This window comes from Opisthorchis viverrini (assembly GCF_000715545.1).
Source record: "Opisthorchis viverrini unplaced genomic scaffold opera_v5_83, whole genome shotgun sequence".
NCBI classification, from domain to species: Eukaryota; Metazoa; Platyhelminthes; class Trematoda; order Opisthorchiida; family Opisthorchiidae; genus Opisthorchis; species Opisthorchis viverrini.
Genome location: NW_008751739.1, coordinates 263,286 through 288,217, shown reverse-complemented (window position 1 = coordinate 288,217; position 24,932 = coordinate 263,286). Strand labels below are relative to the sequence as shown.

General features: G+C 44.2%; 3 protein-coding genes across 3 annotated transcripts in view; 1 reads left to right on the top strand and 2 right to left on the bottom strand.

Moving 5' to 3' along the window:
* Positions 1–14,866, bottom strand: part of T265_04796 (hypothetical protein) — a gene marked incomplete at both ends in the record, with an annotated part of 27,002 nt that extends 12,136 nt beyond the window's left edge. The window contains 2 exons of the mRNA XM_009169634.1: positions 8,853–9,001; positions 14,719–14,866. Of these exons, the coding sequence (XP_009167898.1) occupies positions 8,853–9,001; positions 14,719–14,866 (297 nt within the window). The remainder of the gene's footprint in view (positions 1–8,852; positions 9,002–14,718) is intronic.
* T265_04794 (hypothetical protein) overlaps positions 1–19,775 on the top strand; it is a gene marked incomplete at both ends in the record, with an annotated part of 48,606 nt that extends 28,831 nt beyond the window's left edge. The window contains 6 exons of the mRNA XM_009169632.1: positions 342–737; positions 3,535–3,704; positions 4,197–4,476; positions 5,267–5,327; positions 14,527–14,758; positions 16,385–19,775. Coding sequence (XP_009167896.1) covers positions 342–737; positions 3,535–3,704; positions 4,197–4,476; positions 5,267–5,327; positions 14,527–14,758; positions 16,385–16,738 — 1,493 coding nt within the window. The remainder of the gene's footprint in view (positions 1–341; positions 738–3,534; positions 3,705–4,196; positions 4,477–5,266; positions 5,328–14,526; positions 14,759–16,384) is intronic.
* On the bottom strand, positions 16,384–24,534 carry T265_04795 (hypothetical protein; the record flags this gene model as incomplete). Its single annotated transcript, XM_009169633.1, has 6 exons — positions 16,384–17,218; positions 20,750–21,327; positions 23,778–23,940; positions 23,984–24,126; positions 24,170–24,263; positions 24,308–24,534. 6 exons carry the CDS (start codon positions 24,532–24,534, stop codon positions 16,840–16,842), a joined length of 1,584 nt encoding a protein of 527 aa, XP_009167897.1.
* Between the last annotated feature and the right edge of the window lie 398 nt (positions 24,535–24,932).

Sequence of the window (24,932 nt, the reverse complement as noted above, 5' to 3'; positions counted from 1 at the left end):
ATATATATATATATATATGTACGGAGTTTCTGTTTAGCTTCTGTTAAGTCGGTCTTTCCTTTCAGTTCTATGAACACCTGTCAGTCAGTTTTCCTGGTCTCAAACGCACGGCTATCTCTCGAGAATGACTTCATAATCCATAGAAGTTAACATCGGATCATAGGGTATCTGGTGGGTTTTCAGAGGCTCTATTTGTAGACGAATATCCAGGATAGATCAGGTTTGAAGGTTGATGACGTTGTTATGCTGTGTTGCATAACATGGAGCTGGCCATGACCTACTTGGGCTCTCATTTTCGTAGACTTTATTCATCGCCGTTTTTCCCAATTTTCGGCCTCCAGGTCTTTCGAATGCAGCATCTCAGACCAGTATCAATACCTGCCAGAATTTGGGACAAACAAAAGGATCTGATATTGGTACCAATGTATCAATAGCTCCGATTCCCGGTAGTCTTACGATCCAACCGATGGCATTCCCTGAGTCGTTCCTTCCCAGGGCTACATCCGGATCAACTGAATGGAGCGCTGACTTTCAAACGGACTGGGCAGAAGTTGCTTTTGCACACAGTGCCTGTAGCTCATCACGCTCACCCTCCCATTCAACTACCGATCTCAATCGTTACACACTGGATACTACCGTAAACCATGGCTTCCCTAGTTCCTTTTGCTCTGGTGGATTTCTAACGTATACGAACATATCCGCACTTTGTGATGTCAAAAGCAAGACGGGTTACCAAGGTACGTTATATTGTCTTGTTAGTTTTTTGTCGCACAACCTCGTTTGTTCCGTCACAAGCTGCTACGGCTCCTGTTTGGACGTACTTTTCATTTTCAAGAAACCAACTCTCCTGCCATTCTCGAAGAGGTTCGACCAAATTTTGGACATTACAGTGTTGAATTTGCAGCTGTTCAACGTGCGAAATTGTTACCCTTATAATCCTGCTACAAGCACATTATAGACACGTCTTGAACGCCTCTGCTGAACACATGGGGATCTGGTCGCTTTGAATGCAGAGCTAGTATCGTTCCTGACCAGCTTGCTTTTCAACTTAGGCTATTTCAGTGAGACCTATGAGACACATGATCGAACGCTTGTTCGGCTTATCACAGTGTGTGAATACAGATAATACAAGGTGAAGGAGTTTCGAAACTCATCGACGTGTATCCTATTGCTTTGGCTTCAAACTCCATCGGATCAAATAAGCAAGTTCCGATGTTGGCCCCGGCAGATGAAAGAACAGACGAGCGAACTTGTTTGCTGATTACCCTATAGGATAGCTAAACGTTCGTGTGTCAGTAAATGTCTACAGACCTTTTTATCCATAAACATTGGAACAGGTTAGTGAAGTTGGAGAGACCATATAAATGAAGGTCGACGTCAACACTTCATTTCCTCGCTCTGTCTTAAAATCCAGCTAGTGTTTTGACTCTGTCTGGCAAGCCTTTTGTGCAGAAAGTAAACCCAGTAAACCCACCAGCCATTTTCCTGTTACTCTCAAAAGCTAACTGTACGATAGAGGCTTTTTCACGTAGGTTTTCATACATTTTGATGTTAGCTTTATTCTTTGACATTCATTTATCGTCTACGGGTTTCGACCTCCTTTTTATCTATATCTCCGGTCGCTACAGATCCGAGCGCCTTGGATATGAGGGTAGAAATGGGAGCCGAGGGCCTTACTAACTCATTTCGATTGAATAACTCCACTTCTATGATAAAGCCCGTTTCCACATATTGAAGGTGATAGTTTTGATGCAATGGCGCCATTGGTTGCACCAATTGAATGTCACCATCATTATCCATTTATGTATTTCATCCTTAAATCCGAACCCGGGGAGTTGCACCATGATCCAATATATTGGTTGATATCTTCATACTTCGTAGCTGAGTTGTGGGCTGATCTAGTTCCAATCATTCCTATCTTGCATACGTCTCACTCAATAGGGTTTGTTGGGTAGACGGTCACCCGCCATGTGGGGTACGCTGCTTAACCACTGGTGTGACGAGATTGCCTACCGGAGGGTGAGTCTTCCTTTCAAACACCACCTGGGGTCCCTAGCTTTACTTTTATGCGATTCTCATCAGATCAGTGCAACGCTTTGAAACATTACTTGGCATAGTGTATCTTTTGGGTTTGATCCGTACTGTGTACTCTATCCTCGGCACCTGAGCTGGTGTCAGAGGTGTCAGGTTGGTTGAACCCGTTCTGACCTTCATGTGTCGAGAAACCAGTTCCTTCTCCGTGTTCCCCTCTGGGCTTATCCAGGGGCTCCGCTATATAAGCGTTCTTTTATATGTTCATTGTTCCTACAGATTTTTTTACATAGAAGTGTTTATTGATCCTTTTCAAGTTCTGCAGATCACAGTCGCATCACTTAGGTGTAGGTTTGCCCAATCCAAATGACGAATAATTGGGCCTGGCAAAACTGAACCAACCAATACCGTTAAACTGGTTACCATAGTTTGACGTACTTCCCCCCAGTTGTCTCCTGTATGGTAGTAACAATCCTATGACGATGACCGAACCATTCGGTCGACTGCATCTGCCATGCTTGAGTCAGTGCTTGTAACCCATGCCGACTGCATCTTATTAGTATCGTCATGATTATTACTGACAGCAGCGTCAGATGAGAACACTGCCGTCTTTTCATTTCAACAAAGTCGTATAACGGTACGAGGAAATAAATTGGACATGGCGGGGGATATACCACAAACACTCGAGGTGTCTACATCTCCAACACTTAGTCATAATCTCGGTAGAAACTGACAGCATGAACACTACTGACATCAGTTAGCCGCCACATCGTTCACTGTCTCCGGATAAACATAGAGTGGGTCACATGGACCTCATCCTGGGAGGTGAACAGCACCAACGGACCAGCATCCTTCATTCCCTTATGCCATGTCAAATTCTGTTCACTACTAGGTTCACGCCACTCTGAATTAGACACGGAAAACGAAGCTTGTCTTGGAAGGGCGTAACTCTGCCATTCGTAACATACGGCCCAACCATCTTAGCTTACATTGGCTGCTGCAGTCTTTGGGGCTGTGCCCTCTGCTTTATTAAATACCTGTGTCGTGATTGCCTCATTGCAAATTCGTAGATTCTGGCTATAGTTCTGAAAATTGGGTTGTCAAAGGCCTGCAATTATCTCGGGTCCCCTAGCCGAAGTGACCAAATCTGGTATTCGTACAACAATACAGTCCGTACTGTAGTTTGATATACAAGTTCTTCGTGATTCGGTGAGGTTCTTTTTTAATGCCACAAGTGGCGCAACCTAATAAACGCATTCTGATCTTCGAGATTCCTGTGTTCACTTCGTCCGTCACCCTACCATCCACACGTTGGTCCTCACAAGCACATGTTTAGAAGCGCGGATCGAGCAGCATATGAAATCTTAATTTCGGTTCGTTTATTGTGGTAAGTGTTCTCCGAAATCCATTTTTGTTACTATTGCTACACTAATGTGTTCCGCAATTTATTTTTTTGCAATATCGCCACGGTTCACTCTTCGTCACTTCTCTGTCTGTTTGTAGAACTGGAATCTGTACTGTATAAAAGCTGCTTGTGTGATTTTGACGACCCAACACCCGAAGGTCGCACGGAATGGGCACATGTCCTGTATACCGCAAACTTCCATCCACATTGTGCTTTCACCATCGAACTCCAATGGTTGGTTGCCAGTGGTGCACGTCTGACCGAGTTGGTGAGTCAGCGTACCAACAAAATAGTGCAGGTGTGGGTGTCTCGTTTTTCTAGCTATTAATATTGACCAGTTTCTTAGGCAGTGCTAAGCCAGAGTCATTTTCAAGAAAACTGTTACGCTTAGGACTTCCAGTCCAATTTTGGTTTGGATATTGTTAAAAAGACAGCGTCATATATTGTATGATATCCATTTTCTAGAGTCAGAACACTGCCAACTGATCACAGGAATGCACCAATCAGAAGATATTATAGGGACCCAAATTATGCTGCATTTGACTCGTGTGTAATTGATTGTAGAAATCCTTGAAAAATCCACTGCAACCGAAACGCCAGATTACAACAAGTTATTCCACTACGCTGTGTTTTGATTTTAAAAAATTCCACAAAACTTGTGCATCATCGAGATTTACTCGCGCTTGATTGGTATACGCTCTTTTGCAGGGTATATTTCACTCTGACTTTCCGCCTGCGTCATTCACTCTTTTCGAATTAGGTCAACCACTGGCATAATCGTGCTGGAATGAGTGAATTTCACTTTTTCCCGATCCCCTGTCATCCTTTTGGTCATGCGGGAATATTTCCGAATGTTGATCCATTGCGCTGTCCGCTTTCCATACCGCTCAACGTTGCACCACTTCTCCGCTACGCAACTGAGATGCTTCCCAATCGCGCATCGTCTGCGGGAACTTTGAAAGACTCTCCTGTGTTACCTCCTTCGTGGAATGGCCAGTCCAGTTATTCAGCGATGGTTGTGGCATCCAAGTTGTTTGTCGGTACGTTTTAAACGATGAAAACTGCGGGTTGATTTAGCTTGCTTCGATCTGGTGAATAAATTGCATCACTGAATCACAGTATCATCCATCTGAAGAAAGGATACCATGGGGAAACGGACTTCAAACTTTCCTACTTATTTTTAGGGAGGATTTTACATTAAATAATGCCTGATGAGTAACAATCGTAGGGTCTTTCATAGGGCGGAGGAATCTCTTGGTGGAAGCACGTGATCCGAAGCACTGGTAATCGATAAACAAGCACCCAGCATTCCACAAACAGGGGCCACTGCAACAACCATAGACTGGCATCTTTCACTTCTCTTGATTTCATCTGCTCATTCAGATGGAATCGTCCGTAATCTTGGACATTGTGCGCGAATAACCAGGGTATAATTTGTTTTCCAGTTTTTTTTCAGCAGTGAAATTTTGGCAAATTAGAGTTGGCTCAACAGCTTGCTTTCCCCTCCATATGAAAAGTTGCAATCCTTCGCTTAGTAAATAACTGTAACAGGTGCGCCACAACTATTCGAATATTTTGTATCTGAGATGAGGAAAACTCATTCATTCGCGACATTCGATTGCACCCCTGTCATCCCTGGTACATTTTTATCTAGCTGTTTGTATGTAACCCTCATCTTCTCCCCGCCCCAGTAACCACTCATTGCAGCTCGCCTTTTTATCTGATTTCCTGACTAAAGTTTTGACAGATTTGACAGATGTGCCCACGTTTCTGTCATCCTTACTTTCACTGTCCTGTTTACGTTAATTTTCTGCTTTACTGTCCACCTAGGCTATCCTGGTGATCAGCAGTTGCACCTGCTTCGTTCATTTCAACATCAACTCCTCAATCGGTAAGTCAAGGAACTGAGAACCAGTGTTTGCACTCACATGGCTGTTCTCATGATGCCTGAGTGTTTCACCATATATGGACGGGGTCGGGGACTGTTATGCGTCCGGGTATGAGCTTATTTATTCCATTACTTGTTTCAGTAAGAGGATTTCGATTTTGTGGTTTCTCCGGTGTTCACTTCTTCACTAGACTGCCGATGTGATGGGATGGGGTCCACATATTGAGGAACAGGTTCGATTGTTGGAAAGAAAATCATGCTCAAAAAGTTGCCCAAATCGTTTTATATTCGATTTGACGGTGCTAACTGATGTACTCAATTTGCTAAGGAGACGGTGGAGCCACTTTGAATTGGGAATCATTGATCGGATAGCAACGTTATAGTCCATGCACTGTTTGGCGATCCACAAACAGCTCGTCGGTTTTCCTAAAGGTCATGGCCGATTCCCGTTTACAGTTACTCGATGATCAGAGGTCTATTACTCGTGTTATTGGTTCTTTTGAAGGAAGGGTAATGGTGTGGTTGGAATCTACTATTTTTCGGTCTGTCTGCTTGCCTAAAGTACAAACTAGAATTAGAATTAACGTTCTAAATTATCCCGACATCCAACTCTGATTTAGCTCAAATTTTGAATAGGCCGGTTTATTTGCCTTGCATATCTAGCATGTTCTGGTTGATTTTTAGCGGCTGGATCAGAACAATCTCTAGAAGAACATCATTTCAGTTCGAAAAATTACCAAGTTTTCAGCTTTCCCTGGGTGAAGTATATGTACCAACAATCTTTCTGAAGATTGTGACGACCTGTACAGTAACAGCACCAGTCTGTCTGACATAAAAGGGATTGAAGGTGTTCTTGTTTGGATATTTGGAAGCTCGTGGAATGTACTGAACTCGATTTGCATCGGATGTTATTGCATATCCACTGCGCTGATGTCGCTGAAATCGCGCGTTTGTGTTTGCTGATCAAAATCCCGGTTCTGTTTTTGTAATGAATTGGGGTCGAGAAAAGTGAACAGACAGGTTGGACCCGATAAGGACAGACCGACCAACGTTTCTGTTCAGCAGAGCTTTTTGGCGAGCGTGAGACCAAGTATTTGGTTAGCTAACCTGAACCGCCTATTCCCACATGATTGTCGTTTTTTCAACCTTGCACGTGGTGTACTATAAGAGCACCGCATCACTCAGCTCTATGTTTCCGAGTTCCCAATAGAACGTAATTTTAACCCACTTCAGGATACCGCTTTCTGGCTGAATACTAAATTCCATCGAATGCATGTTCTTCTACAACGATACATTTCCTGATATGTCCTTACTTCCTTGACCAGTAGAATCCACCGTGATTTCGCTCATTACTGCGAAATATAGAAGCTAGTCTTGACGGAGGAATGTTTTTGACGTCCAAAAACCGTCGAGTAGAAAAAATTACTGGTCCCAGACGGTTTGATACGAACGCCCCACTAAATCTGTTCAACCCCCACGTATTTCGCCAGTTAAATTTGATTACACCATTAGTTGGTACAAACTACGCGCGCACTGCAGCCTGGACCGCATTATTTGCACGTGTGTATTTGTTTGCCTTGTTGCCCCTTCTCGAGTATGTATGCACGGTCAATCGTAAAGTACAATGGTTGTCGAGTTTTACTTTAAGTCAGCGTGTGACAGCTAGACAAACTCTGCCAGGGTAGCAAGTTCCACCACACATCAGTCCTTCAGTTAGCAGTACTGCTCTTATGGTGTACCGCACACCTACAGGGACAAACACAAACACGCTAACGAGTCCCCATAGGTTGTTAGTCGCAAATGAATTGAGATTGAATGTGTTATTTTTGTTCTTAGTTTATCAGAGAAAACTTGGTCCGTTTTTTCAAGTCGGGTCTTGATAAGTTCGGGGGGAATTCGAGTAGATGATGAATTTGTTTACTACTGAATTGTCCTCTGAGGAGTAAACGGTGGAGATGGGAAATCAGGATTATTCGACATGTTTTTAGCGCCTGATCAGATTTGTGCAAGACTTAAAATTTTATTGTAATATAGCCCTGGTGTATTTTGATAAATGCTTCTCGGGATGACCCACAACAGTGGCAAGGAAATGATCATGACTGTTGAATTACGACGGACATTGACGCTGAGGCAATTAAGCCAAGCATTTGACATTCATGCAGTGCGGAGTTCTGACAAACCTCAGTGTTAGTATGCGTCAGCCTTGAACTATTTGCTCCAGGCAAGAACCCTGCTTACACCTCCTAACAGACATACGTATTTTGTCAAGAACTCATTGTGTAACTAACCAAATATACAACCACCAGTGCAGACAGATCACGAAGTACTCCTCTCTATCAAGGTAACATTTATAGTACGAGTCTTTTTTTATTTCTGGAAGTGTGACTCGATTGTTAATTGTCTGAAGTGGAGAATGGAAAACTGAATGATCTGTTGTTTAGTTTGCTTGAACCATCAATTATACGGCTAGGTTTGGAAAAACAGGAAGCACGGACGAATTCCAAGTGTCACTGACAAGTGTGTTTCGTAAATAATGCACCATCTGTTTTAGGGTAATTCACGTGCACACCTTCGACTTCTACTCCGAGATTTCATGGTTTCTGTGATCGTGCAATATGAGGTGTTGCACAAGATTTCCAGTTGGCACTCTCCAACCAACCACGGTCAAGTCTGGATAACTTGGGTTCACTTATTTCAATAATCTGATTATTTGATACACTATTCTATCCGCACCGCAATTGAGTGGTAACTCGATGTCATTCAACTTCCCTATGCGCATATTGATACCTAAACTGGGTTCGCTCGTGACAGGGGGTTTTATCACACAAGCGTTCTCGCGCGTGGTTCCTGGCTGACACGCGTGCATCAGATGGTAGGCTTTGCACAGTTTGACCTGTGCATATCGAGATGAAAATCACCACAGAAACTGAATGGTAGCTCACTGTCTAGGCTTGGTCAGCCTGGTAGTATATCAGCCCTCATGCTTGCTTCCAGTTGCCCGGCAAGTATACCCCGAAATTCTGCTGCAGCCGATTGATTATTCGTCCTCTAAACGCGAAATCGCTGACACCAACTATAATGTGACCTAAGGTTGGAAACCTACCACGTTACGACCGTTTGTGGTACCGAAACTCGAACTGGTGTCGGATGAAATGTTTTCGAAAATGCTGCTCAACGGGAATTTCGGGTAAGACTTGGAAGACCGGGAGACATGTGTAGTAAACTGAACCATATCCTCTGCAGATAAATGCTGTTGCAATAGTGGGAGAATCTTAGCAGAAAGTATCCGTTAGCATACCTGGTCACCAACAGTCCTAGCTTGGAACTAGCAAGTCCCCACGTCAGGCATTCAAATCTGGCTGCGTACTTCAACACGAGACACTGATGCGTTAATGGCAACTCGGTGAGAAAGGACCTTGAAATTTGCTATCGTTTTGTTCGCACTTGGAGAGCCGGACTTTGATAATAAAATTGTCTGAATTTTCGAAGCCATGGGTTACACTATGGTGGCTATGGTAATTACCCCACCTTGTGGTTTACTGGGCGCCTCGATTTAGGAACTTGCTGCTCGATTCGCGTAATATTCGGTTCATTTCGACAACCACCAATCGTGTTCGGATCAGGGCCACCGGATCTGGCATTAGCAGATATTGTCAGACGAATGGGATGTTGAAAATCTAAAAAATAAAACAGGCCGACAAGAAAAACAGCATGTTCATTATTGAGTAGAGCGAGTGGAGAGATGGAGCACCAACACTGATTGTCTAATATCACCTTGTTTGTGCACACTTTCAGTCATCAACAGTGCGAAGACCTGTTTCTTGCTTCATCTGTAGGTCATACATCACCCATCTCCTGCCTTCCTCAATCAGTCTTAGCACGCGGATAGCTACGGGGCGGTCAGCCACCTGGCATAGGAACATTATAATCGAATCAACACAGCTCGTCCAGCTGTACTAAATAAGCGAGCAGTCACGAACAGAATTCGCCACCGAAGACTCGGAGTCTCGCTTCAGCATTACTATCTTGATGTTGGATGTGCAGTTCTTCTGTGAGACACAGGCAGTCACACTTTCCCTTCAGCGCACAATGGACATGCTGTGCAGTCATAAAGCAGTATTGCACGCACGGCGGCGTTGTATACCCTGACACCTACTGATAAGCAGTCGTCGCCGGAGGCGGCTGAGCACTTGAGGACCAAGCACTGGCTGTCACAAATACATGACAATCAAAGTAAGTTGCTGAATGCAACAAAAGATTTCAGACAGATAAAACCAAGTGACGCGCTCGTTGCTGAAAGTTTACGTTCCATGCTACTGAACTAACTTAATCGTCACTAATCGTCCTATCCTAGGACAAATGCTGAAGGAGCAACTTTCTTGTCCAACTACCTCCGTGTATATTTACCGATTGGGTTGCCTTTCATGTGGCATGTTACATTGGCACATCAACTAAGAATTCATCGAAGCGTGTGTTCGAGCATGTTCCCACTTGGCTGACAAACGGAGTTGCACTTGCAACCAACAGCCTCGTCCCAACACACCTAGTAGACAAGTCGCACCGAGTGAATATGGACACCAAACGAGCCCCCAGATTACTACACAAAACTTCGTACAGCTCTTGCTGTCCATTAACATAATCCAAACCTGCGTGTGCAAGAGTGCTTTGTACAGTCCCTTCTATTGGGCTGGCCGACGTGCACGTACCCCGTGCGGACGGCTTATACACTGCTACCGTTCGCACTCCAGTGCAACATGTGATCAGAACTCCGTCGATCGTTCGACCTTGGTGAATCGCGCACCTACCACCACTGTTGGACATACCATATCGAGCTTTCAACGCTTAGTACGTTGTTTCATCTATGCCTGAACACTGTCTCTACCTGATCAGTTTACCTTGGCCATCGTCTACTTGTATCTAAAAAAATCATTCACTCACCCTCCTGCCATCAAATCACTTCAGAAGTTTTTAATCTAGTTTGGAGATAAGAGTGCTTTTGGAACTGCTGTACAATACTTTACAATATTCCCTCCGTTTTCTTAAGCTCTCTGTAGCTCGAAAAATTCATCTCCTATCGAGCTATCAGGACTTATCCCATTGTCATGTCACTCGCAATTCAGTGGTAGAGTTTTTTCAACTACTCACGAGTAGGTGAATGATTTGGCGAGTTCAACACACCATTAAAGGTTCTATCACCTCCCGGGACAACTACGCTGTTACATCTGCTCATAGATTTAATTCCATCACCATTAGTTCCTGAACTGCTGACTTCCATCGCCTCATTAACTCCATACGTACATCACAACCGATCCCCATCCTTAAGGTAAAAGAAAAGAGGTCAAAACAAAACGACCCTTGCGTAAACGAAAATTCATCTTGTGTGATCAGTTCTGTTGAGTAGATAAGAGCGTTCCATGTCAGGCACGTTTTTAGTTACGATTTCATCAAGCAGAGGCCTAATATCACTTTTCCTCTTGCCAATGTCTTGGTGGATCGCGATTAGTGGGTCCGATGGATAATCATCAGTATTAGGGACATCCAGTTGATGGTCACTCAACTTCGGAAATCGCTAAACAGACGGATAAGTGATGACTGTACAGAAAACATCCCCCATCAATTACACTATTGAGAACACAATGAACAAAATCTAGACTTTCTCACTACCAGGTATTAATATAGTGGTTGGAAGATTGCTGCTAGACCAAAGTTGTTTTTAATGCTAATATTTTGTGAACCTAACGCAAACAGTTGTTGAATGGTTCCCGTTCGAAGGGGATGCCACATGATTGCAGAGATCGTATCGTGGCGTAAGAGCTTTACGATCAGTTCTTCTCAATATAGACCACGTTGGAGGGCGCAGCTACACTTACTAAAGCGCTTACTATTAGTAAGATGTATGTTGCTAACAGTACGAGTCCGTTATCGATTAAAACCCCATACCATCCCGCTTTGTTCACACAATCAGCAAATACAATCCGCGCATCTATGACGCAAGCTAAGAGGCATATGAAATGTATCTTGTATGAGAATCTAATGGTCATTTTAGTAACATGTTCAAGCCAAGTCTGATCGGTTCACAAGTCTGATGCACAAAACGAAAACGTTAAGCGATTCTAAATAAAATTGTAAGTCGTTCGGCCGCAACAATCTACCGATGTGTAGCTGCCATGTCACCCGAAGGAAGCACGGGGACAGATACTAACAGACTACCAAAGCCTAAACAGCAGTTGAGGTGCGGAAATTGGGTTCGAACCACGAACCTTTCGATTAGTAATTTCGCGCCTTAATCAGTGCCCTATCTCGAGCACAGCGATTCCATATATCTACTTTGGTAAACATATGCCTGTCACCGCTAACCGAATCACTGAGTTATCGTGCCCAACAGCCTCCCACTACCCCCTCATATAAAACCCCTGTTTTAAAGCACATGCATGAGGGCGGAAATATCCCGTAGCTTTGTCGGGATCCATTGTACGAATACATACAAAGAAGGTGTTAGCGCGATCGATTCATGGTCATTCGAACCACAGCACACTTTAATGTCCTGGAAGTATCGGCTATTTTTTTCACTTTTGGTATTCCATTTTGAGTTTGTTCAAAGTGGTTTAATCTTTCTCCGCTAAAGGACCAAATTACATTTTTTAACTAAGATTGAACAGTTCGTTGATAACTTTCACTAAATTATAAAACACACCAATCGAGTACAGGAAGATATGAGAAGTGCATCAGTGAAGTTCGGAACTATAATCCCCTAACTTAGGCTTCTGTCTAAGCTTTTATATCACAATCGGGCCTACAACGTAATCCATAAAGTGGTAGGCGAAGCCGCTTTTGATTGTTTGCAGCCATTCTTATTCAACCAGACGGTGAATGTGTTCAGAATATTGTTGCTTGTGCGTACTTCTGTGGCTCAGATCGCTTCGGACAGCTGGCAAACCAACAGGACATTGCTGCTAATGGCCATATCAAAAGTACTGGTGAGTACCTTCGTTGCAGGTTGACTAACCAAAAACTACACGACATCTCTAGCATAGTGTGCGATTGTTATTCGGCTCCACATTTACACCAGAGTAAAGGATGAAAAGTCGGAAGAGTATGAATAGGTCACAGATTCGACGATCCGTACAAGCTGAAAGCTGTTCCAAACGTATGGTCTTTAGTTCTTTGACATTAAATATTTATACACATACATATGTTTTCCGTACTCACATCATGACGTGGCATGTATGATATTAGTGAATGACCGCGCTCCTCCCCAGTCAGACAGATGTTGGCTCTCTATGGTACTAAATAGTAAGTATTTGTTAAGTTGTAACACCTTTTCGGTGCCTAGTTGCCGTACCACACGGAGGCACGAGAGCTGATATAATTCCAGGTTTCCCAAGCATAGACGGGAGAGGTCGAGGTCCAGAGGTTGGGGTCGAACCATGGACCTTTCAGGATATTAAAAATCTAAAAACATGAAACAGGCCGGCAAGAAAAAACAGCGTGTTAATGATTGGTTAGAGTGAGTGGAGAAATGTGGCCTTGTCAGTAAGTTCGCGCCTTAACCATCGAGCTATGTCGAGATTAGTACTGATAAACATGTTGCTGTAGTTGTAGCAAACAGTGCGTGTTGCGCGCGCCTTCTGGATGTGAACCAAACTTGCCTGATAATCAACGCTGTTGCGATATCTAGTAGCCAAAGAACAGCATGTGAATGTAGCTGATAGCAAAGGCGTCTTTTGTACTATCTTCTAAGCCGCCGAGGTGCTGCTAAAATCTTGTGAGACGTTGTGCTTAGAATTTCTAATTAATAACAAGAATGAAATTGTTAGGTTTACCACATCTACACTCATCACACATCGCAATGTTTTATAACAACTTTATGGAAGAAAATCAATATGTTATTAAATTTTGGTTTAAAATATCCGACATGCGCACATCATCCTAATCCGAAGAAGTTCCGGTGTTAAGCGACCTGGCAATCGGTTGCGTAGGAATTCGATTTGGTGTGGGTGCACCATACCAACGCCAAAATTTGTGATATTCGGGAATCAGGCGAAACAAATTTTGAGTCACGGTGTGTAAACGTTAGTTACAAATAACATCAAACGTTGTTCCTAGTGCGACTGTAATATTTCGGATGGCACTGAAGAAAAATGAGCGAAGTCACCGTGGATGACTGCGTTTACCAATTCTCTATACTATTCGCCACCCCTCGAACATCGTTTTCCTGTTCTAATGGACGCTTATCCTTTGCATGTTCTATCTTGTGTGTACGTGAACGCTTCTATTTGGCGTTGCGGTTCATTTTTTTCTCAGGAACCACGTAGCTCCGGTTTGATTTCCTGCTAGCTAATGTAGCAGAAATGATCACACCGGACTTCAGCGAAAATTGACGCGCAATCGGTCCTTTTGCAATTATTCAAACTTTTCAGACAGTGCGAGCCACAACGTATGTTTATCTCTGATAGTAAACGGATTCTAGACCCGTGATGTCGTATTTGGCAGGGTTTTTGGTCGAATGTCTTGACAGTCTCTGCCGTTCTTGCAGGCCTTACGGGACCACATGAGGTAGTAATTTAGTGGGTCTTCAAGGATCTCCGGTAGAAAACCAAGTTTCGAAAGAGAAATAGAACAAAGCAACCGTTTGTTTTTTTTTCATTAGGAGTTCGTGCATACTTCCTTATGCCTAATCAGTCAATTAGGAAACTCGTGTTGCTAGGTGCGGACCGGAACGACGGCTTGGCACTCAAGCGGACAGGACACCTCAATTTGTCCGGAGCAATCAAACCTCCATTCTTGTCTGGACTATTCGGGCCAACGCTGCCATTTTTTCTCGTTTTTGTGATTCGATAAATCGTGAGTATTGACTCGTCGCTCCGAAAGTGCGGTAGATTGGACGAGCAATCCAATTGATTTGCGTATGGGTCATTGAAGGCACTTGTCTCATCCTAGGATTGCCATCACAGACTTTTGGATAATACATTTCATAAATTTGCGTGTTTCGACTCTCTGGATGACCACTTCTGTCCAGTTTCGATACAGAAAGTCAAGCAGCGAACTAACACAATACCAAACGATATGCATCCCCGTGCCTTACTCGTAACTTGTTACGAAATAGACCAAAAGATAGGACAGCATCCCACAAGTACGTCTACACTGCTACTAGACGTACGCTTTGAACGGCTCACAGTGTCGGCGTTTTCCCTATTTTCAGGTTTGGATTTATCCGTGACGCCTACGACGCTGACCAAAATCCCGCTGATGGAACTAATTTTATCATCTCAACCATAACCCGGAACTGGACCTACGTGCACTGCAGTGGAAGTATATTTGTTATGATTCCTGTCTATCGGACGGAGTCCCACATGTCAAACTTACCGTCGGAAGAGATGTCAACCAACCTTACGGGTTGTAACACTTGGACGTCGGTTCAGCCTCCACCGCAGGTAAGCAAGTCCGCCGGCCACCTGATTGTCCTTTACGAATGCAATACCTGGATTGAATAGTCTATGCTTCCTGGGCTTCGTTACTCGTGAAGACGGCCGGTCGCACATTTTACAATGCTCAAGGCATTTTTGTCGGTGGAACACGGAAATACTGCCTACAGATAATTTCCATTGAATTGCGTGTTTATCTCGGACGACACCACCACAAAAGCCGAGTAATGGTGGGCCGTTATAGAAAGCATTCAAAACCATAGAGTCACCCTGCTAGTGATGCCCTGAGCAGACCCCAGCCGGATAAAAACCTTATCATTTACTACATATTTTGAAGTGAAACAACCTAATCAATTTGTTCAATCAGGTGAAAAACACTTGGAACCGATTTAATAGTCGTCGTTTTCCGAAAAGTTTAGTAACAATCGGCAGGTTTATTGCTGGGTAACTTTTCGCTTTTGACACAAATGCTTCATCAAACCAAGTGACTAGGTTCCGAGATTGGTTGAGACTTAAGGCGGAAGTAGAACCAACCAGCTAAGTCAAGCTAAACCTCTGTTGAGTGTCGGCTGAGGGATTTTTGTGTGTTTCTGTGGGTGAACAAGTGTTGGGCCGATGGGGAAACCTACGTGTTTGGGTCCAGCTTAGGGTCTAGGTTTTCTGGTTCGGTCCACCTGAATGTCGTTTGAACTCTGTCCGCCTGTGTGGGTGAGTTAGTGCTAAGATAGTTGTGTAAGAGGGATGCTGGGAACTTTGGTCGGATTGGGATTCCCGCTTCCACCCCTAATGACTCTGCGTGGATTGACAACCACACAGTCACGTGTCAACTCGGCTTATCTAAGACAGCTTCCCATACGCTCGCCAGTTCCACACCCTCGATTCTATTCACGCTGTGATGCTTAGTACTTTCCACCGCCTCGGCTATCAGTCACTGTGGTGTGAATCACAGTCCCCCTCTTGAAACTTCCACGTTCTCCAGATCTATTCTGTCCCGTGTCTAAGGCATGTACCGCCATCGTTGAGTATTTGAACAGCGTTTGGTATTTGTCTGCATTCCTTGGTTTGTTCATCCTTCTTTCATGCTCACCAATTGTGGTATGCAATTCCCTGGCAGTTTGCCCTATGTGAACCTTAGTGCCCAGCAATAAACCTACTGATTGTTCCGAAACTTCTCCGAAAACCTCATTAAATTGCCTTTAGTCCTCGTTTCACAGTATACCATTAAGAAGCACCATTCATGTGTTTCACAATCCTTGCAAATAAAGTTCTATTAGTAAACTGTAGGGACACTGGCATCCTCGCTTGTCAACTGCTATCCAAAGCTCTGGCAACCAAACCACTTCGTACAATCTACAGCTACAACTGCTTCGGGCCCTTAGACCAGCATCTGGAACATGGACGATCGCCTAGATCGTAGTTGTACGAACAGCTTCACTGTTTCACTGACCGGTTTTCTACTCCGTTACGATACCCTATAGCCCCGTAGATTCGGTTACCAATGCCCCCTCCTATTTATAGTCTTTCTTCCAGTTTTTTTTTGTATTTTGGAGCTTTTGAACGTTTTTTTTGTATTTTGGAGCCGTCTAAACCCACGTGATTCGCTGACATTATATTCCTTATTCTCTTTTGCATCAGTGCAACCCAATGAACTCTTCGAAATCTCCTCAGAAAATGGATTCTGCGTTTTCAACCCCAAGCACACCTCAAACAGGCAGAGGAAATGCAGTAGACAATCCTGAGTACTACAATGCTTGTTTTGTAGAACAACTGAACGTCGGTTTCTTTTGGGCTTGGAATCATATGTTACCCAGGAAACGGCGTTGCTACCTAACCGGTGATGAATGTTTCCAGGATGCAATGCTAGCTGATTTCCGCGCATTTATGAATGCGGAAGATGACCGGCTTGTACATGCGTTTGAGGTGTTCATAGGAAATTTGAACTCCTCTTCTGACGATGATCCAAATGAATCTTTTAAAAAACAAGACTGAGTGCTACTTTGCTATTTTGTAAAAAAAAACCTTTTCGAAGCATATTTTGTGGATTGTGACGGATAAGGGAGATACATCTGGCGTTAAAAACGGGCCTATTTTCAGCAAAATTGGGCTCGTAGTCTGAAAACAGACTCGTCATCCTTCCGAGCGGCGCGTGACCTCGCTGGGGCAACAGAACCCACTTTTGTGGCATGTGCACCGGTTACGGGCGTGTTGGTCTTTGTCAAGTGAAGAAAAGAATGCCTCAGAGCGTCACTGGCTGAAATGCGTTTATTTGGATTCGGTTCCAGCAATCGGGCCAGGAGATCATAAGCTGCTGTAGGAAACACGTGGGAAGCGGGGAGTGCGAACTGACTGGTGCTATTCTTTGCTTCGGTCCCCTGTGACCCCGGAGACTGATTCTCCTTATCAACCGCCTTGGACAGAAGGGGAGGAAGGCCGATGAATTTCTTTTCGTGACGTCGAATCGCGATGCACCTGGAAAATCGAGGTGACAGGGAAAATGAGCAAGGTGCTCACAAATATGCGGCTTCGACATTTACTACTAAGCCCCTGTTGTAGTAGTCTGCCGCAGATAATATTACGCCTTTGAAGGCGATCTGCGTATTGCAGATCAATGAGGGTCTCGTCAAGACCTTTTTGAGAACCATGGCTTTGAAAACCTTTCAGAGTTCATCTAACTATCTAGTCGGCCACAAAACTGAATAGGAGTAGAGAGGGACTGGGTATCCTTGTCGGACAATACTTTGGGTACCTGATGTTTTGGAGAGCTCCTCATATACTCTCACGCCCCGAAAGTCTGCGAATACAATATATTATGCTGACAAACTTGTAAGGAATTCCTTGCTTATTAAACGTGTTAAAGAGAACAGACTAGTCGACAGAGTCGAATGCGTTTTGAAATCCAGGAATACTAAAATCGAGTCGCTGATAATTATGGCGTTGTTCTAGCATCTGATGGAGAAGAGTTGATCAATACAACCCCTACCAAACTTGTTGCTTTTGGCCCGCCGTAACAGGCCACTTAAGGCATCACAAAAATAGCCTTTAATCGTGTCAAAGCGACAGTCGGCTGAGGCATGGACAGACAAGATCAACTTCCTGCTTGTGAAATTCATCCACAGACGTTGCTAGAAGAGTCACCCAGGCCGAGACAGAAACAATCGGAAAGCCAGGTTTGGGTTCGGTTGGGTCCTGCGCTATAACCGCTTAGCCCTTTCGAGCAGGAAAATGTCTATTCTTTCACGGCCACGACTATCAAATTTGACGGCATACCTGAAAGCAACCCTGTAGCGGAAGCGCCCCGCCTTTTAACATGATCTCTAAACACTGTCTTCACTCTCCTCATTCTCTCGCCGTATACCCTTCTTTGGTTCGAAAACGCTAATAAGGAGGGGTTGTCTTTAAGACGTAGGGTAGACAATCTTGACTGCGTGTTCCCCTGATGACACGTTCATTAGGTGCGTCGTGCTACTACTACGTTCTTTACCAGTTATTTTTTTGCTCTAACCGGAAAGGCCCCAGCTCGGTCGTACTTCTCTGAACAGACTAAAACAGGAGAAAACGGAAGTCGTGGCATACTGATACTCCCTTCCGAACCATTTTATCTGCCTTACCTAACTTCTTAAAAGACATCGACTAGCAAATAACTCACTGATAGGATATTCCAAACGTCTGACGTGTGTGTATGATGCAGTAACAGCATCCATTCCAGTGTAGTATGTACAATGCCCTCCAGAAAGATTACCTTCAGCGAGCTACAAAATCGGTCATAATTCCAATAAGCTTACCTAGATTTCAGCTGTTTGTGTGCAATCCTGACATGTTTATTCCAGAGACACTAACGCCATTGCGACTGTCATATTGGAGACTTGTTTCAAACGCACAGATATCAAAAGACATTCATGCGATTTCCGTCAACTTCTGCGGCAGCATTGGAATTACATGGCCTATGGCTCTGAGCTCCCTCATTTCAACAGTGTTTATGTTCTTGCTGTAAAGCCTTCTGTGCATGTACCTACTTCAGTTGCAACGATCGGTGGTACGGCTTGCTGATTCTTCTGTCTTTCATCCGCACAAGCTTGGTCTTCTGCTTTACTAGGGCTCACTCATAGATTCGTAACCCACATCTGAACATAGCGTGAACTCTTATTTATACCCGTGTGGTCTTGATTAGGCTTAACCCACAGACATATAAACGAACGCCAGGATCACTGCAGTGTTGGATTGGCCTGTGGGGTAAATAAGTGACAGCTCTTCATTTGTGTTCAACCGTCGCGAAACGCATGCCAAGCATCCGTTACCACCTCCCGTTCCACAAAAATCGTTTGAAGTATCTGCTCAAGAGCACTGTTCTCAGTGAACATACGGACTAGGAGTGGTACACACGTTTCATTCACGGTTCCAACCAACATTCTATTCCGTTTGGTTCACTTCGGACCTTAAAAATACAGTTTCTGAAGATTCTTCGACAGCCTGCGATCGGTTTCGCTCTTCTTGGGGCACATCGGGTAGGTCCCCAAATTTGCCAATGGGTGTATTTTGCCAGGATCGTGACATCGTTCGCCAGGAAAACCTGGGTAACACATTGTCTAAAACAAGCAGTGACTGGCTGCTGCTCAAAAGGTCCGTACTGGCTTGCGTGACACAACAGAGAATTTTAGTTATCCGCATACATGGTGCAGCGAAAGTTAGGTGTCGACTTAGTCTGGCTTTTCTGCATGGTCACATGCCCGGGTTATGCTTCACGAGCATATTATGATAAGTTACACATGTGTCTATAGGGTCAGAGAGATTTACGGAAACTGGTCCAAAAATCAATGTGCTGCTTTTACAGCGATTTCTCCCTGCGAAAGCAGCATATTTTAACTGTTTCCACTGATTTAAATCGTGAACTTCATCTCAGCACTTGAGGGAATTTTCGGTGATCGTCTTACTTTTTAGCGAGAATTCCGGAAGTTAGCCAGGCTTACTGGTGAACACGATGTTCAAAATGGATTGCGTTGAACTTGCCACTGAGCTATATGACTCTGTAGAGCTTTGGATAAAGTTTCTTCGAATTTACTAGGTCTTGGCAGATGAATATTCTCTCATAATTCACTACGAAACTGGATTCAGTGTCGCAAGGACATTTTGCTCTCTGGAGGCCTAATGCTAAATTGGCAGAGATCACTCACCTGCCAGTACCCGAGAATATGAAAGTGAAGGGAGCAATCTTTGAGGCAGCTTCTGACAGCTGCATTTTAACTTCGTTCCAGGTAAATTCGAGGTAGTGAAACTGCATGTCCTTAGCATAAATCGGCCGCAGAATACTTCAGCTACCAGCATCAGCCATCATGGCAACTTTGGGCCCCGCAACTCAGTGCACAAAAGCATAAAACCTTGGTTGTCCACATATATTAAAAGATCTGGGAGAAAGTATTTATCCGAAACAGCAGTAGGGCTGGTGCAGCCGCCGTTCAGAAGCTGATTTTTTGAACCAAAGCGATTTGAACTGGAAGTGGTTCGCTGTATTCTGTGTTGGAATTATATTATAGGCATTGTCCGCGCCGACCAGTTATTTCTTAACTAGAACGTCTATTATCCAGCACTAGCATTTATTACAGGCGTATCCCCGTACGTGTTGGTGAAAAACGAGAGGAAGATTTCAAACAACTACACGGTGGCAAATTTGATCCATATTCTCTCGGGTGTTTACAAACCGTTTCGAATGCAATTTTTGTGGCAGTAGCTTCGAACTGGTGAGCGAGAGCCGTGGTTCCAGGGAGCTCCATTCATTCACCACGCATATTACCAAACAAAACCTTGGATAATCGTTTGGCGGCACCTAGTCTGGTAAAGCTATAGTGTTGTGCAACATGAAGAGATATGACAACCACTTGGGGAAACAACTCACCGAATGCCATTCGAGATGAGTCAAACGTAATGCGTACGGAAAATGGCTCAGTTCATGAGACTGGATAGTTTCGTGTGTAACATCCCAGAAACCATGCGCAATGAAGGGCTTACCGAGCTTTCAGCCACATACAAGGCGTATCGACTGTGTTCATGGGCGGTGGCTTTGGGTCGACTAGAAGACGCCTGCCCAAAGTTTTGGCACAGGCTTGCATACGCTCATATCCCAGAAGATGGGTAAAAGCGTGTAGCACATCCAGATCATCATCCACCTTGATGAATGGGTACCGACCAGAAAGAAACGACAAAAAAATCACTCCAGCAGCCCAAACATCCACAGCAGTAGTCTGATCTACATGTCGCATCATTACTTCAGGAGGTCTAAATCCAAGTGTGCCACCGCGACGTGCAGCATTAAGTCGGGGAAGTTGCCGACAAACCCGACACACTGTGAGGCGGAATGCGCACACACAGTTACCTGGAATTGGCGGAGCTGCTGCCTGTGTCGTTTGGATATGACTCATGTTCAGCTTCGGTGGGAAGTTGTTTTGGGTAGCTCGATAGATTGATCGGCTTTCCGAATGTGGAGATCTACCGGCAATACCAGGAGATATTCGACCTCTGATTTCTCCCGGGAGGTTAAAAGATGCAATAGGCGATGTGTGGTCCGTTAGCTTGGGAGTCTTGGCTGGCTGAGTTGAGGAGTCCTTTTGTACAGGGCAGAAGAACCGATAACCGAGATATACTAAAGAGTGACAAACTACACTAAACAAGCATAAGATTTATTTACGTGACAGTGCTCTAAACAACTATAAACAATAAGTCGCATCAGCTTCCAACAATGTGCACTTATTCATCCTGAAGTCTAGTGCAACAGGATGTTTTCAAGCATGCCATTCTTTATGGTAGTGTGTCACTTCTTCCGGGCCGAACCAAAATAATGAAAGTTCATCCTTACGGAGACAAATCATCCGAGGCGTTCGGACACCCGAATAGAGACCTAGTGAAAGCTCCATTCAACCGAGTAAAATAACGCATACCACTCGCTTTCAGATGTAATAAATGGCCACAGCAAGAAAAAGAGAGGCTTTGATTACCCAAGAAAGATTATCGGCTGGTTGGAAACACTCTTGTTTCGTATCACAAATAAATATCTTAACTAGGTTACAATGGATTACCATCAACAGTAAGGGTAATAACAATTTTGAAAACCGGCGTTGCAGTGTGCCTCATTCATTTCAAGGTGTCAGAATAAGGTATTTGAGCGGGAGAAATGAGGGAATGGTTCCCACCACAAAATTCGAGGCGTACACATCTCCAGACGCTCAACCGGATAGTCTGGATAGAGTGACAGCGCGGTTCGCAGCCACATCTTACAGTGCCCCCAATCGAGTGCAGCGAGGAGTAGGTCAGCCTCCCGCTAGAAAACAGTAAAGGGAAACCCAAAGTTTCCATGACCTCCATGCCTCTTGGTCAACCCAAATGTCGCCCGACTTCTGTTACGCACCACTTTGAAATTGGAAGAAAGAACGGCTGCTATAAATATACGACAATTCGGAACCCAGCTGAACCAGAAACAGACCTTTTTGGACAGCTTGACAGCTTCAGTGGTAACTTCATTGAGCAAAATACCACTGAGGGCTTTAAACGCCGTTAAGGCTGTAGTTTGCTGAAAACTTACTATGCATATACACATTGGGAAGTGGTCATCATCATCGGCTCGTGACTATTAAGTGTTCTGAACGAAACCGTCAGGTTTGACGGATACAGTCTGGGACGGAAAGCACATTCATCGGGAATCGCCTTTCAAATTCTAAGGCAGCTAAGACCAGTACCAAAGCACACTGCTATGCTTCCAAACTACAATTCCGGGATTACCATAATGCGCAAAGAGAAAAAGATGATAAAGAAAAGATAATTGTTCAGCCGTGGTATCCTTTCGGTGATTAGCTGTCATGCCAAAGGAAGCAGGCACGATTCCTGGGATAGTGCCAAGTCGCCCAACCCTCGACAGGAGCAGTCGAGATGCTGAGGTTGGGTTCGAACCACGGTCCGTAAGCTGGTGCCTTAACCACTGAGTTATCTCGAGACACCTTCCTGACGGTGCCCACTCCGTCTGAAAGGTAACATCAGCGTTCCCGTGAACCACGAAAGCGTGTAAGATCTCTCTCATACGGAACCTAAGGTGAGACCAACTCTTTACAGGCTGATAACGCTATTAACCAATAATGAGAAATGACCCTCTAGCCAGTCAACAAGGCATTTCACTGATCATCTGGGGATTTAGTTGTTCTAGTCAGTACTGCAGTCTAAGACAACCGGCGACTTCGAACAAACAAATATTGACCGACCGCAATCAGATAGTGGACCAATCAGAAGTGAACATATTTGAACATCCAATGAAGCATGAAAAGAGGACAACACTGTGCTGTTTGTAAATGAATGTTTGTATTAATACAATGAGATTTCTCTGGAGTGAAGCGAGTCCTTTTGGTGGATTTCCAGGAAAACATCAACCCTCCCCATCCCCCCAGAGACCGAATACCCATCCTCCGTGATGAAGGAGTATTGCAACCAACAAGCAAGTGGTTCACTCAGAAAAGTGCCGAAGAGTTTTGTAACTGAGGGTTACCGATCAAAAAACCAATGAGTGAGCGCAGGTTTGTTTTCTTTGCAGGCAATGTTGGTTTAGCTCAGTCTGTCAGTTACATACCGCATACCATAATTTGGCTCTAATGGGCTACATATTTCGCAGAACACAGCAATTGTGTTGTATAATACAAAGGGGGAGGGAGATGGCGGTTAGAGCGGAGCGAGAATTTATTGACCGGAACGTCCGTGGTTCAAACCTGACCTCTGCATCTCGACTTCTATCTAGGCTTGGGCAGCCTAGCAGCATCCCAACCCTCATGCTTCTTTCGAGTGGCATGGTAGCTAAGCACCAGCTGAACGATTAACTTCTTTTATCTTATTACAATCCATACGTAAATGTTGGCTATACTTGAAGTCCCGAAACGTCGAAGGCAAGTCAGACCATACTGTTCTGACTGGAACTCAATTAGCGACCAGAAAACAACTCTGTACTAGTTATTGGGTCGAAATCAAAGCAAGGGGAACGAATGGCATGCAAAATAAATCATACCTTTTCCGACTCAGAGGGATGGTTTCTCTTTGAACATCGATTATTTGAACTTGCTGGTAAACGGCTATCTTTGTTATCGTAAGAGTCGCAGTCCAATTCCCAACGTTCATCTACGTCTCCGTACGCTTCCGAATGGGCCAAACCAAAGTCAACGAGGTACATACTATTGAAAAAAAGTCATAAAGCCGACTGATGACATTACAAACCGTCGCGTGTGTTGATCAATTAGAAAATTTGTTGGCTTGACATCTCGGTGGATGATTCGATATTTGTGAATATAGGCTAGAGCTTGAAGGAGACAGCGCATGTAGCGTATAACTTCGGTTTCGTCAGCGGTAAGATAATACTCCTGGAAATGATCTTGAATAAATAAGCCATGCGCTAATTTTTACCCCAAACGGAACATAGCTTATGAATGGCATAAGAATGAAGACGTGGTCACGAACACGCCATGCTGTATGCATTTTGATTACATGATAACTGCCCCTGAATGTAGAAAGACGGAGTGAAAATTATCAAGCCTGACTTACCCAAGTCGACGGAGGATACGTACCTCATTTTCAATTCTGCGAACGTCAACTGTGGGGATGAGCATTTTCAAAGCATATATCCGTTTTGACTCTTTGTCATGCTTGGCTTGTACACTAAAAACAGATGCAAACGTGCCCTGGCCTTTCTTTTCCAAAATATTAAGGTGTTCGGAGAGTTCCGGAAAATCCCTGAGGTACTGAGCCGTACGAACTTTGCTTTCAATCATAATTCTTTGTAGAGCTGACGGCCGGCCAAATTAAATGAACTAAAAGTTCTGTCATCCGTCGGAAGGAGCTATAAAGGGAAGAAAAAAGTCATCGGAAAAATTATAGCTACAGGAAGAACGACGCAGTTCCTTATTATTTCGTGCAGCACAGTGGATTAAGTGCCCGGATCAAAACCATACTAGAAGATGGGATAACGGCTTGCAATGTGCAGCCGAGTTGTGCAAGAGAATTCAAATACCGTTTTTTTAGGTATTCGATGTTTTGCGCAATGAAGTAAATACTGTCTCATAGAGTATGGTCAAATCTAATGTGTTCGCTTCACTTGGTACGGCTTACGAAACCCTGTTTGGACTACGCGTTAGCAAGTCACGCGTGGGATCGAAATGCTCCCAGGGAA